The 14,962-nt window shown below is 41.7% G+C and overlaps 2 protein-coding genes across 2 annotated transcripts in view; both read left to right on the forward strand.

The window, feature by feature from the left end:
- LOC309511873 (uncharacterized protein) overlaps positions 1-14,962 on the forward strand; it is a 163,916-nt gene that overhangs the window by 73,816 nt on the left and 75,138 nt on the right. The gene's annotated exons all lie outside the window — the stretch shown is intronic.
- LOC309511637 (uncharacterized protein) lies at positions 1,505-3,416 on the forward strand. The gene is made up of 2 exons (XM_082186863.1): positions 1,505-2,227; positions 2,273-3,416. The coding sequence occupies exons 1-2, from the start codon at positions 1,541-1,543 to the stop codon at positions 3,062-3,064; spliced, it is 1,479 nt and encodes a 492-aa protein (XP_082042989.1). The 5' UTR covers positions 1,505-1,540; the 3' UTR covers positions 3,065-3,416.

Genomic DNA, 14,962 nt, shown 5'->3' on the forward strand with positions numbered 1-14,962 from the left:
TCTACGCATTTCCTCCCCTTTGCCTCATAAAGCCGACTCTGGCCAGGGTGAGAGAACTGAGCCTGACTCTGATTTTGATAGCATCCAGGTGGCCCAAAACACCATGGCTCTGCCATGACTGATGCACCTGATGCATGCCCAAGCCAACGGGGAAATTTACCACCTTCATCTAGACAAGGTTTGTCACAGTGTCTGGTTGTGTTCCCCAGGTCTCCACTAGATGTCCTCCTTATCCCCACGGTGTCTTGCACTAAGAACTTCATCTCCCACAATTCTGTCTGTAAATTACACCCAGGTGTCTGTAGTTTGTAATCACCAGCTGTCTATCGTTATCCCCTTGTCATTCATGTATTTAAAGCCCTGTTTGTTTTGTGTTCCTTGTGGATCAATGTTAGATGTCACACTGTTTTGTTCCCGAGTTTCCTGTCTCCAGTCAAGTTGGTTGTTTTATGTTTTTGGACTGATATTCTGGATTTTGACCCTTGCCTGTTTGTTGATTACCCTTTTTGGATTGCCCTATAATAAAACCCCGTTTAATGCATTTGGATCCTGCGCCTCTCTTCAGTTTTAGCGTGATCGTGACAGATTGATCCACCAAGAGATGGATCCAGCATGACGGGGTTTTGCGCCCGGTTTTTCTCGGGAGAGAATTGCAAGGTACGCAGCCTTAAGGTCTCTCCGTCAGAGGGGGACCGACGTATCGAGCTTTGCACTCAAATTCAGCGCTGCTGCGGAGGGACTGACATTGGGTGAGATGGCTTTAAAGGACTTATTTAATGTTAGTCTGGATGATCCCTTGCCTCGGTGGGAGATGAAGGGGCTGGAAATTTTAGATTTTCCGGGCTTCACGAAATATCTCCACCATCGTGCTCGGTGGGATGCATCGGACCCGCCTGCATCATCGCTGCCCAGTCCAGAGTGTGCATCGCCGCTGCCCAGACCAGACACCGCTCAAGCCCCAGAACCCAGTTCAGAGCCTGCACCTCACTGTCGTAAGCGACGGAGGAGGAGAAAGACCCCCGATTCCCCCAATGTCCCGGAAGCTTCCGCTGCGGAGGAGCCGGTGGCGTCTGTTCCGGTGGTCCCTGTTCCGGTGGACCCAGTTCCGGTGGTCCCAGTTCCAGTGGTCCCGGTGCCGGTGGTCCCAGTGCCGGTGGTCCAGAGTCCGATAGCTCCAAGACACAGGAGGAGGAGAAAGGCTCCCTCCGTAACTGTTCATGTCACGTCTGCCCAGCCAGAGACTGTTCACGTCACGTCTGCCCAGCCAGAGACTGTTCACGTCACGTCTGCCCAGCCAGAGACTGTTCACGTCACGTCTGCCCAGCCAGAGACTGTTCACGTCACGTCTGCCCAGCCAGAGACTGTTCACGTCACGTCTGCCCAGCCAGAGACTGTTCACGTCACGTTTGCCGAGCCTGTGTCACCGGACAAGATGGCCGCCGCAGAGCCTGTGTCCCCTGACAAGACGCCTGCTGAAACGTTGATGGCCGCAGCCGAGCCTGTTCACGTCACGCCTGCCGAGCCTGTGTCTTCGGACAAGATGGCTGCCGCCGAGACTGTTCACGTCATGTCTGCTGAGCCTGTGTCTTCAGACAAGATGGCCACCACCGAGCCTGTTCACGTCACGTCTGCTGAGCCTGTGTCTTCGGACAAGATGGCCGCTGCCGAGCCTGGGTCTCCGGACAAGATGAACGCTGGGCCGGTGCCTGTGTCTGTTCCTGAGCCGGTGCCTGTGTCTGTTCCTGAGCCGGAGCCAGTGTCTGTTCCTGAGCCGGAGCCAGTGTCTGTTCCTGAGCCGGAGCCAGTGTCTGTTCCTGAGCCGGAGCCAGTGTCTGTTCCAGAGCCGGAGCCAGTGCCTGAGCCGGTGGTGCCAGTTCCAGTGCCTGAGCCGGTGGTGCCAGTTCCAGTGCCTGAGCCGGTGGTACCAGTTCCAGTGCCAGTTCCAGTCCCTGAGTCGTTGGTGCCAGTTCCAGTGCCAGTTCCGGTGCCTGAGCCGGTGGTGCCAGTTCCAGTGCCAGTTCCAGTGGTGCCAGTTCCAGTGCCTGAGCCGGTGGTGCCAGTTCCAGTGCCTGAGCCGGTGGTTCCAGTGCCAGTTCCAGTCCCTGAGTCGTTGGTGCCAGTTCCAGTGCCAGTTCCGGTGCCTGAGCCGGTGGTGCCAGTTCCAGTGCCAGTTCCAGTGGTGCCAGTTCCAGTGCCAGTTCCAGTGGTGCCAGTTCCAGTGGTGCCAGTTCCAGTGGTGCCAGTTCCAGTGGTGCCAGTTCCAGTGCCTGAGCCGGTGGTACCAGTTCCAGTGCCAGTTCCAGTCCCTGAGCCGTTGGTGCCAGTTCCGGTTGGGCCAGTTCCACTGCCAGTTCCGGTGGTGTCGGTGCCAGTTCCTGAGCCGGTGGTGTCGGTGCCAGTTCCTGAGCCGGTGGTGCCAGTTCCAGGGCCAGTTCCAGTGGTGCCAGTTCCTGAGCCGGTGGTGTCGGTGCCAGTTCCTGAGCCGGTGTCGGTTCCTGTTCCTGAGTCGGGGTCGGTTCCTGTGCCATGGCCGCTTGAAGGGTCGTCTCCTTCCTGGTCTCCCGAGGGTTCGTCTCCGCCCTGGCCGCCCGAGGGAAAGTCTCCGCCCTGGCCGCCCGAGGGAAAGTCTCCGCCCTGGCCGCCCGAGGGAAAGTCTCCGCCCTGGCCGCCCGAGGGAAAGTCTCCGCCCTGGCCGCCCGAGGGAAGGTCTCCACCCTGGCCGCCCGAGGGAAAGTCTCAGCCCTGGCCGTCCGAGGGTTCTTCACCGCCGTGGCCGTCCGAGGGTTCTTCACCGCCGTGGCCGCCCGAGGGGTCTTCACCGTCCTGGCCGCCAGAGGAAGAGTCTGCGCCATGGTCGCCGGATGAACTGTTCGCTCCGCCCCGGCCGCCCAATGGGCTATTTGTGTCATCCTGGTCCCCTTTGAATCTGTTACCCACTGTTTCTGTTTCCCTTCATGGACCTGGCCCCCCGTCCCTCCCCCTGATCCTCCACCGTGCCACCTCCCTCCTGAACTTTTGTTTTGTTCCATGTCCTGTCTTGGAGTGTCTGGGAGCCACTCCGTAGAAGGGGGGTTATGTCACAGTGTCTGGTTGTGTTCCCCAGGTCTCCACTAGATGTCCTCCTTACCCCCACGGTGTCTTGCACTAAGAACTTCATCTCCCACAATTCTGTCTGTAAATTACACCCAGGTGTCTGTAGTTTGTAATCACCAGCTGTCTATCGTTATCCCCTTGTCATTCATGTATTTAAAGCCCTGTTTGTCTTGTGTTCCTTGTGGATCAATGTTAGATGTCACACCGTTTTGTTCCCGAGTTTCCTGTCTCCAGTCAAGTTGGTTGTTTTATGTTTTTGGACTGATATTCTGGATTTTGACCCTTGCCTGTTTGTTGATTACCCTTTTTGGATTGCCCTATAATAAAACCCTGTTTAATGCATTTGGATCCTGCGCCTCTCTTCAGTTTTAGCGTGATCGTGACAAGGTTGCCCTCTGGGCCTGGCCCGCAAGAGCGTGAACTTAAACACATTGGGGCTCCCCTTATGTGTTGTTGCCACTATTCTACATGAAACCCGTTTCCATTTTGCTGTTATTCTGGCCAGGACCAGCCCACTTAGAAAGTAGACCGAATGTGCATGCGTCGCGTCTGAATGCGTTGCGTCTGAATGCGTTGTCGATTTGATTTATTTATAATTCTTGATTTTTCTCTTTAAACTCACTTACAACGAACATTTTCTACTTTTCCTCACTGAGAAGCACTACTGCTCAAACCTCATAGTTACAACGCGGACTGTTGAGCAGTCGCGTCTCAAGCCTATTAGTGATCCAACGCCGGATACTCTTAACCCTCTGGGGTCTAAGGTGTTTTTGGGGTCCTTGAGATGTTCTGACATGCCCTGACATTTGTGCTTTTTTCAGTTGCTTATAAACATATTAATGGCAAAAAAAAATTACACACTATTTAGCACAAACAGGGCTACCATAATATGTGAGCAACAAGAATGTACATGTCTGCATTTTTGAGAGAATAATGTTTATGCGTGGTTATTGAAAAAACTAAAGTTTCTGAAATAAGGCCATAAAACACATACTAAATATGTGCCAATAAGACTTTTGTCTAATAGATGTCATTGCCTAGTGTTTTTTCTTCAAAATGATGTGAAAATCATCCTGCCCTTATCATTCACATAACACAATACATTGATTTGAATTTTGCAAAGCACTTTCTGTTTGGAAAGGCAATATGCGGAGTGGGCGTCAACGATCATGCATATTTAGTGGTTCACACCTTAGGAGACAATGGGGCCTGCATACTTAATGACCCTTTCATTCAGGTGAGTCACTGAGCCACAAGAATGCAAGAGCAACAGTTGGAAGCATCTCAATTATTTTTTATTTTTCCACATATTGTGCTTGCAATTTGGCCTATAATATCCAAGGAAAACATGTCTAGTAATTGTGCAGTTAATTCTCATACTGTATTTTCAGTTTTGGAATATTTATCCTCTCCCCAAATTTGTCACTAATAAAACACAATAAAAATTATTTAAAGAAAAGGCTTATTACCTTATTACCTTTTAATAGTTTGTTTACATCTACCTTGTAAATATATTTTTTTATTAAAAAGGTTACAATTACAACAACAATTCAAGTGTAATCTTTCTTTGTAAAAACTAAAGTATACATTTTATCATACATATTTCAAAGTTAAGGATTTGATTGATTATTTGATTACTTTATTTTTGACAAAACATACTATATTTAACATGAGTAAATATTGGCAAACAAATATTGGCTTATTTGAGTTGGCAGATATTTTACAGTAAAAATGTATAATCTATCCAAAACTAATCAACGAAATGTTGTCTTTCATATGTCTGTAACATAGCTCTTTCATTTTTATTATAAGAAATATAAATGTTAATTTGCAGTTTAATACGTTGCTTATACAAATACATTTTATTTCAACATTTCAGTCGATTTTTATAGCAATACAGTTTGCTAAAACCGAAACATTCATTCACAAACAGAAACGCCTGACTGTAACGTTGTTTTTATGAAATATTAGGGCATATAAATGTTAATTTTCAGTTTACTCATCTCAGTATAGCAATACAGTTTGCTAAAACATCATCATTCATTCACACAGAGACGCAATTTAAATTTAAACTGTCTTTTTGCGAGCTGTGATAAACAGCGCGCATCTCTGCGGCTGCCGTTCATTCATTCACAGAAACGCGATTAACTTGAGAAGGAAAAAAAACTTACTACATATTCGGATCCTCTCTCCTGCAATACCCGCACTCTGAGGTAGATTTTCCGTTATTATTATTCCTCACAGCGCTGCCAGATGGTGTAAACACGTAGGCTACAATGATATGATTAAACTTGTGTTTTCTCGAGCTGATATGGGGGCGTTCACAGGTTTGCCTCAGTAATTTGCGTTTGAATAGCACGCGCTCTCCGTGGGCGGAGTCACATTACCTTTGAATGAGCTCTAATGAGCTCGACTGGAATCGCTCTCTTTTAATACAGATTTCACAAGATGAGAATATTTGTTTTTTATATAAATTACCTCATTTTAAAGAAGAGAATTCAAGCTTCATGCCTGTGTGTCTGTATGCCTGTTTGACTCAGTATTCGCTGAGTTATTGTTCATTTTCGGACGCGTTTCAGAATGGTCTTCACTGACAGAGAGAAGGCAGAACTCGCATCACGTTTATTTTTCTTTATTTGGCAAAAAGCACAACACTTTGTTTTTATTGTGAGTATACACAAAAATAATACACATTTAACAGAATCGATTGATGTATGAAACTTGCTTGTAATATCAAAGTACTCTACACCCCTACCACTAAAAAAAAGCGGATTATATCCAAGACTTCAGTCATAAATTAGTATTAATATTGATAGCATCACTGGTAGCGTCGTTGCTAACTTACTGTCCATTCGTTAAAATGGCGAATATATCAGATGTAAGTAGTCTACCTTTTGGTGCAGGTGAGGACACATTTGAGCTGCACGCACTGCAGTCTGAGCTGGAAGCTGTTGAGAAATAGATCCACGACCTTTTATTGAGACAGGCCGAGCTGAGAGACCGGTGTTTAGCTCTTGAAACATCACGCGCCGATGCACACAGATCAGTGATTAACGTTACTAACCCGCTGACTCTGACCGCGTCTACTCCGTGCGTTCCTCAGCATCGGTCGCGATCAGCCATGGTCTCGTTCACGCCGGCTCCAACACGCCACCACGAAGCCTGGGTGGTTCCGCAGCGGAAGACGCGAGTCAGGTTTAGACCAAGACTTTCTCCGACCCTCCCGGTTTTCGAGTTATCCACACAAAACCGCTTCTCCCCTCTTCGCGAAACAGAACGCGATGCTGCTGTGATCATCGGCGATTCCATCGTTTGGCACGTACACGCTACGTTAGGTAAAAGTAAGGTGCACAGTCACTGCTTTCCTGGTGCTCGTGTTTCTGAAATCGCTGCTCGCGTTCCCGAGATCCTGAACGGTGACGAGCACGTCGGAACTGTGGTCCTGCACGCGGGAGTGAACGACATCAGGCTGCGCCAGACGGAGGTTCTGAAGAAAGACTTCAGGAATCTGATCGATACGGTACGCAGCACATCGCCTGAAACAACGATCATTGTGTCAGGACCGCTTCCCACGTACCGGCTAGGGCATGAAAAGTTCAGCAGATTATTTGCGCTAAATGAATGGTTAATGTCATGGTGCAATGAGCAGAAACTGTTCTTTGTAAATAATTGGAATCTGTTTTGGAAGAGTCCTAGGCTTTTCCGTGCTGATGGCTTACACCCAAGCAGATTCGGAGCGGATCTTCTGTCGGATAACATCTCCAAAATGTTAAATACCCTTTGACTAGTAACCAAAAGTCCAAATCATAGTCTCTGCTGCACCAATTTAACTGATATAAATACTAGTGTAGAACATTGCATAGAAACCGTGTCTATTCCTCGTTTAGTGAGATCAAATAATAAATCTACTGCAGGATCTAGGAAAAATCGAATTGTTATTAAAACAGAAAATGTTGCTATTAGTAAACAAAAATTATTTCTAAAGCTAGGTCTTCTAAACATTAGATCACTCACACCTAAGGCAGTTATTGTAAATGAAATAGTCACAGATAATAGCTTCGATGTACTTTGCCTTACTGAAACCTGGCTTAAACCAAATGATTATTTTGATCTAAATGAGTCTACTCCATCTGGATACTGTTATAAGCATGAGCCCCGTCTGATTGGTCGTGGCGGCGGTGTTGCAACCATCTATAGAGATATTCTCAATGTTACTCAGAAAACGGGTTATAAGTTTATTTCATTTGAAGTACTTGTACTAAATGTTACGCTCTTAGATGTTAGAAAAACATCCCTATTATCTCTAGCCTTGGCTACCGTATATAGACCGCCAGGGCCTTACGCTGATTTCCTAAAAGAGTTTGCAGATTTTCTCTCAGACCTATTAGTCAATGTCGATAAAGCATTAATTGTTGGAGATTTTAACATACACGTAGATAATCCAAATGATGCATTAGGGGCTGCGTTTACAGATTTATTAAATTCATTTGGGGTCAAGCAAAACGTCACCGGACCAACTCATCGTCTTAATCATACACTCGATTTAATTATATCACATGGAACCGATCCAACCGATATAGATATCATTCCACAAAGTGATGATGTCACTGATCACTACATGGTAACTTGCATATTGCGTACTGCTGTAATATGTCATGCGGCGTCGCGTTATCAACCAGGCAGAACAATCCTCCCATCCACCATAGATAATTTCTCAAATTGCTTATCTAATCTGTCTCAGCTGCTGCCTGAACCCAAACAAACAGATGAACTAGAAGAACTAACTAGCACTATGAGCACCATTCTCTCTAGAACATTGGATGTGGTTGCACCTATTAAATTAAAAAAGGTCGGAGAGAAAATTAAAGCACCATGGTACAACAATACTACGCATGTTTTAAAGAGAGAAACCCATAATTTAGAGCGTAAATGGAAACAAACTAATTTAGAGGTCTTTAGAATTGCGTGGAAAGACAGTATGTCACGTTATAAAAAGGCCCTAAAAGCGGCCAGGGCTGAGCACCTCCGCAAACTAATAGAAAACAACCAAAACAATCCAAGGTTTTTATTTAACACCGTGGCTAGACTAACAAATAAACAGATGTCACCCGAACAAAATATCCCGTTACAGTTCAGTAGTAATGATTTCATGAACTTCTTCACTGAGAAAATAGAAAGCATCAGAACCACAATTGTAAACGTTCAATCTTCAATTGCGCCTTATAATTCAGCCTCAATTATCACCCCGCAAGAACAATTACAGTGCTTTACAACTATAGAACAAAAAGAGTTAAATAAACTTATCACTTCATCTAAAACAACAACATGTTTATTAGATCCTATACCCACTAAACTACTGAAAGAAGTGTTACCTGTTGTGGAAGAGCCTCTCCTCAATATTATTAACTCGTCTTTATCTTTAGGTCATGTTCCAAGAACATTTAAACTGGCAGTTATAAAACCTCTCATTAAGAAACCACAATTAGATCATAATAATCTATAGACCCATTTCAAATCTTCCATTTATGTCTAAAATATTAGAAAAAGTGGTGTCCGCTCAACTGGGCTCTTTCTTGCAACAAAATGATATCTATGAAAAGTTTCAGTCTGGATTCAGACCGCATCATAGCACTGAAACTGCGCTCGTTAAAATCACAAATGATTTACTTTTAGCTTCTGACCAAGGCTGTATCTCAATACTAGTTTTACTTGATCTTAGTGCTGCGTTCAATACTATAGATCACACAATACTCTTAGATCGACTACAAAATTATACTGGTGTTCAAGGACAAGCATTAAGCTGGTTCAAATCATACCTATCTGACCGCTACCATTTTGTCTATTTAAATGGAGAAAAATCGATCATAACGAGTGCCGCAGGGATCTGTGTTAGGCCCTCTGTTATTCTCAATATATATGATGCCACTTGGAAATATTATAAGGAAACATGGAATTAGTTTCCATTGTTATGCTGATGACACTCAAATATATATTTCATCACGGCCGGATGAAAACGCTAAATTTTCCAAATTGACAGAGTGTGTTAAAGATATAAAAGATTGGATGACGCGTAATTTTCTTTTATTAAATCCAGACAAGACAGAGGTAATACTTATCGGTTCAAAAAACCGCCCACAAAACCTCGCACAATACAACTTTAACATCATAGGATGTCCTGTTACTTTATCCTCTACAGTAAAAGACCTGGGTGTTATACTCGATTGCAACCTGTCTTTTGAAAATCATATTTCATGTTACAAAAACAGCCTTTTTCCACCTTAGAAACATTGCTAAGCTACGTAATATGCTATCAGTGTTTGATGCAGAAAAGTTAGTTCATGCATTCATGACCTCAAGACTGTATTACTGTAATGCTTTATTAGCTGTTGTCCTGCATCCTCAATAAACAAGCTACAGTTAGTCCAAAATGCCGCCGCTAGAGTTCTTACGAGATCAAGAAAATATGATCATATAACACCGATTTTATCATCACTGCATTGGTTACCTATAAAGTTCCGTATTAATTACAAGGTATTGCTACTGACTTATAAAGCCCTAAACGGCTTAGCTCCAGTCTATTTAACGGATCTTCTATCGCCCTATAATCCATCGCGCTCTTTAAGATCACTAAATTCAAGGCTTTTGGTCATACCTAGGATATCCAGAACCACCAAAGGAGGGAGAGCATTTTCACATTTGGCTCCAAAACTCTGGAATAGTCTTCCTGATACTGTTCATTGCTCAGACTCGCTCTCCCAGTTTAAAACTAGATTAAAGTCGCATCTCTTCAGTCAGGCATTCATATAATCTTACAGTTCAAACTACAATCTGGCCTCTAGCTCATAAATGCCAGAGGAGAACTGGCCCCCGACTGAGCCTGGGTTCTCCCAAGGTTTTTTTTCTCCAATAGGTCACCTGATGGAGTTTTAGGACACCATTAGGTCACTTGATGGAGTTTTTTCGGTTCCTTGCCACTGTTGCCTTTGGCTTGCTCAGTTGGGGATATTTTGGGGATATTTAATTAAATTTGATCAATCAATAAATTCCTTTTGAAACAAACTTTGTTGTATTATTTTAATTTAATACTGTGAAGCTGCTTTGATACAATCTGTATTGTGAAAAGCGCTATACAAATATACTTGACTTGACTTGACTATTCAGAATGCTAGGGCCTTTTCTAAATGGTGCCTTTAAGTGGTGTGTGTTTAAGGAATGGTGTGAAAGGCGCCAGTTGATGTATCAATGCTCAGTTACTGAATTATTATTATTTTATTTTTTTCATATTTTTGGTGGCATTTTTTTTTTATTCTATTAAAGTTTATTTAGCGGCTATCGCTGCATGTCAGGGTGGAGGCATGTGGAGGCTTTGAGCCCCTGGGAAATATTCTCCATTAAGCTCCTGTCTTTCAAGACAGCTTTGCTCCGGGAATTTTTTTTCTTTTTTTTTTTCTGGCTTGGTTTTTCTCAGGCCCAACCTGGCATTAAAGCCAATGCTTCCCAGCGTTCACATATGAGGTGATTGAGCTTTCCGCTATTCACCCAACTCCATTCACTTCCATGGAGGATCAGAGGACGCTCTGCGGCTAGTACGTGCCTTGCGGGTTTACTTGGACAGGACCAGCTCTTTCAAAAGGAGCGATCAGCTCTTCATCTCTTGGGGCCCCATTACACACAGGGAACCCCGTTTCTAAGCAACGCCTCTCTCATTGGCTTGTGAAAGCTACTCCTGGTTTGATGTTCCCATGCAGGACCTTGGTAACTCATTCTTAATCCAAATAGAATTAGTTACTTATGAAAATGTCAATGGCTACATCTGAATATTTTCTGTATTCATTTGTTGCTTTGCCTGTTTTTGATGTGCACAATGTCTCCTGCCATTTAAAGGCTGTTTCAATCAATCAAACAAGAGTTGCCACAATAGGGCGAGTGATAAAAAATACATATCAGTGCTGGAAATTAGAAAAGTAATCAAATGTTTTCAAATGTAATCAGTTGCATTACTTTAATCAAGTAATTGATATACCCGTAGTAACACTACTTATTACATTTTAAGGTAACTTAATCTGTAACCTATTACATTTCCAAAGTTCTTCCCAACACTGATTATACATTGTTTGGTAACACTTTATTTTCGATAGTCCACTTTAGACATTATACTAACTATAAGTAAATTTGCAACTACATGTCAACTAACTGCCATTAGAGTATTAGTAGACTGTCTGCTTAATATATGCTTGCACTATTTTGTGATGATCCCCCAACAGGTATTCTACTGGCTATAAGTAACTTGGCAACTACAAGTCAACTTATTCTACTAACCCTAACACCTAACACTAACCAACGTACCTTTACTTATACTCTAATAAGAGTTAGTTGACAAGTAATTGCAAAGTTTCTTATAGTTAGTAGAATGTCTAAAGTGGACTATCGAAATAAAGTGGAACCCATTGTTTTGTTTATCAAAAGTACCTGTTATATACACAGTCAGGAACACAAAAAAAAAAAAAAAAAAAAAACCCTTAATAGCACTTGTCCAACACATTTGTCACCACTAAGTTCAGTTTTATTCAGTTCAAGGACTTTTAGTTTGTATTTCTTCAGTTCATGCCTTCCTTAGTTTGATTTCCCGCCACTCTTTAGTTATCATGGTCACATCATTATTTGTTCATGTTCCAGCTTTGTTCTATTAATTAACTTGTTTAGTTCGCTATATAGTTGTTACCCTGTCTTCACTCTTTGTCTGGTCATGATCATGTTTAGTTGTTTGCTAACGACTGTGTGCCTGTTTTTGAATATTCTTGCTATTAAATTTCGTTGAAGTTTATTTATCTGTCTTCGTCTGTCTGCCTGCAAACACCCTGTGACATTACATCGGTAAACACACATATAACCATTAAAAGGTAGCATTAAATAACAAAAACTTGTTCTTTTTTCTGACATTTTGTCATTTATTTTATTCTATAGTTGTTGTTTTTTTTTGTTTTTTTTTTCCTTTAAAAACAAAACTCTTCCTTTGGATAACAACAGTTCACTAGAAAATCTTCTTTGAAAGAAATACAGATGGTGTCTCAGATGGTGATATATTCATCATCTAGTGTCAAAGCTGCTCAGATCCTGGATAAGATTTCAGATGAGCCCTTTTCTGCTGATGTTCTTTACTGGAAATATCTGCAGGAGTAAAAAATACACGGACAATACCTATCATTCATCAATACACCTATAGAAAAACAGATGTTCATTTGCTCATGTGTTTTTCCAAACACAGACTCTATTGTAATGGTTAGAACAACATTCACTATTAGATTCTTTCTTTTATTTCATGCTGGAATGTTTTTTGTTTTTTTTTGTCATCCACAGTCAAGTTTAATGCTCATTTGTTTTGTTGTAGAACAGCACCCTCATGTGACATCAGCTGACTAATGCAGTCTTGGAAATATATTATGAATGTTAAAAAACTACATGGTGTTGCTTTAAAGGGGTAACAGAAAGTGAGGATCGGCCATAAGGTCCCTCACTCTGATGGTTTAAATCATGGTTCAAACTGGTCCTTTTAAAGGTACAAGTTCACACATACACCTGTTTATCATACACACAAACACACACACACACACACACACACACACACACACAAAAAAAAATTACGATCATAATGACAAAAAAAAAACCCAGAAAACATAAATAGCATGGGTTTGCATACATCATAATATTAGATTATAGCAATAAAAATCTATATATATACAAAAAGCACAATGACGAGGTTAAATATCTTTCAATAATTCATCATAATACATAAAGAGAATGCATTTTTGTTTGCTAAGCCTGAGGGAGAGTTAAATTCAACAAGAAAAAGAAGAAAACAATGGAGATTTAAGCGACTTTTGCTTGTGGGCGAACATTTTTGCATATAAAATGAAGAAATTTAACAACATATTCAAGAGATGACGATTTGGGTGTTTCATAATAAAAAATTATATCTTTAAGAATAAAACTGTGGGTCACATTAGTGGATTAAAATCTAAGAACTTAAATCAACCCATAATTTATTGGTTATAGGCTACTATAATCACAAAATAAATGGGCAGCTGTTTCTTCAAGACCACAAAATGAGCAAGTTTCGTCAATATCAAGATAGATGACGAGTTTAATAGATGAATTTAACCTGTCGCTCATATCTTTTTAAGGTGTTGCACTTATGATAACGTCGTAGGTCACATGATAACGTCAACATGGCGGATGATGTACGGCTCGCATTCATACTTAAGGCATTCATACACTGTAGGCCTACCTACTCACACTGAACGAGTAGATTGCATGCGATGTAAAGCCAAAACTCAGGATTTATGTGCTCATACTATACGGTCCGAACGTCGAGCTGCGACTTTACTACTCACACTATAGGCTACGTGTGAAATATGCGCGAATCAGCGCGATAAACCCTCGTGCCGGGTTGCGCCTATACGATATGTATCCAGAGATATTGTCAAAACAAGCATCAGCTATCCATATCAAGATGATTTAGCATTTCCAATTTATGTATTAAATTATTATTAGTAGTATTATTACTATTATTATTAGGGAAGGCTACTTTTATTATTAAATTGATAGGCTATTATAATTAAATTGCCATGCAATAATTTCATAGCGCATCACCGCATAACCAACGCGCTGTGAGGATAATAAAATATTACATAGAAGCTTACTCCTCCTCATTGGAAATTGTCTAAAACATTTAGGTCGATTACGATGAATTATAGGCATATAATTTATTATTAACAGTCTACAATATGTCCGAACACTGCAATAATTCATCAATGAAAATTAAAAACAGCTTTATTTCAAAAACATTGTTTAAACATACAATATGTAATTTTTTCGCCGCTAGGGGTCGCTAACCTCTTACAATAACAAAGGCGTAGTTTGATGACGCAACATTTGCTAAGAATTATGGATCTTGTCGTCAACGTCAAGCCGACCGATCTAATAATGTTATGGATGAGTAAATACATCGATGTTTTTATCATGACTGTGATATGAAGCAGGTCGGGATTGCTAAGAGACAGCTATCAGCTCCACACGCGACGCGAGTCCCACAGATATAAAAGGAATATGGACATTTCATTCTACCGAACTATACACGCAAGTGCAGAATTACTAATCACAGGTCAGTTTATTAGACAAATTAAACTTGTGAGGTAACGCAGCACTGTTTCACTTGGTCTAACAATACATTATCACACTAAACTGCATTTGAATGTGTTGAAATTTATGTTATTCTATGTGTAAGTTTGTCTGTATGAGACTAGCAGTAAGCTAGATCAACATTAGAATAACATACGGATCATATTCTAACATTTTATCATTGTTGAACTATATAACATTGATTAGTTTTATGTAAATGTGCTCACCTGTTTAATAAAGAACATGTAGGAGCGGTCGAAGTCTCGGCCGTGGAGCTCTCGGCATCTCAAAAACACCGCGCTGATATTTATTCTCGTTTTAGTTCTCCTTTGTTATCCAAAGTCTGCTTGCCATGGTCCATAATGTTTGAACGAAACAACAACAGCGTGCAGATAGACATTACGAACTACACAGTTGTCCACGTCTGTCGCCTTGGTTACTATCAGAGGGCTCTGGTTACTATGGCAGTACGAGCGGAAACCAGGGAGAACGCAGATATGTAAGTAAGTAAAATTTATTTATATAGCACCTTTCACAGACAAGAAGTCACAAAGTGCTTTACAATCTGTTAATAAAAAGGATCAAACATGCATACAATAAATCTATCATAACACAACACACAGAAACAATCTTCACAAACCTGAAATAACAAGTAACCACTGCTGTTAAATAAAAGCAAGTCCAAAAAGAT

This window comes from Leuciscus leuciscus, assembly GCF_965113295.1.
Source record: "Leuciscus leuciscus genome assembly, chromosome: 12".
In the NCBI taxonomy this organism is placed as follows: domain Eukaryota; kingdom Metazoa; phylum Chordata; class Actinopteri; order Cypriniformes; family Leuciscidae; genus Leuciscus; species Leuciscus leuciscus.

Coding starts and splice junctions, on each gene's coding strand:
- LOC309511637 (XM_082186863.1), top strand. CDS start 1,541: ATGGCTGCCGCCGAGACTGTTCACGTCATGTCTGCTGAGCCTGTGTCT. Junction 2,228..2,272: donor TGCCAGTTCCAGTGGTGCCA/GTTCCAGTGGTG, acceptor CCAGTGCCTGAG/CCGGTGGTACCAGTTCCAGT.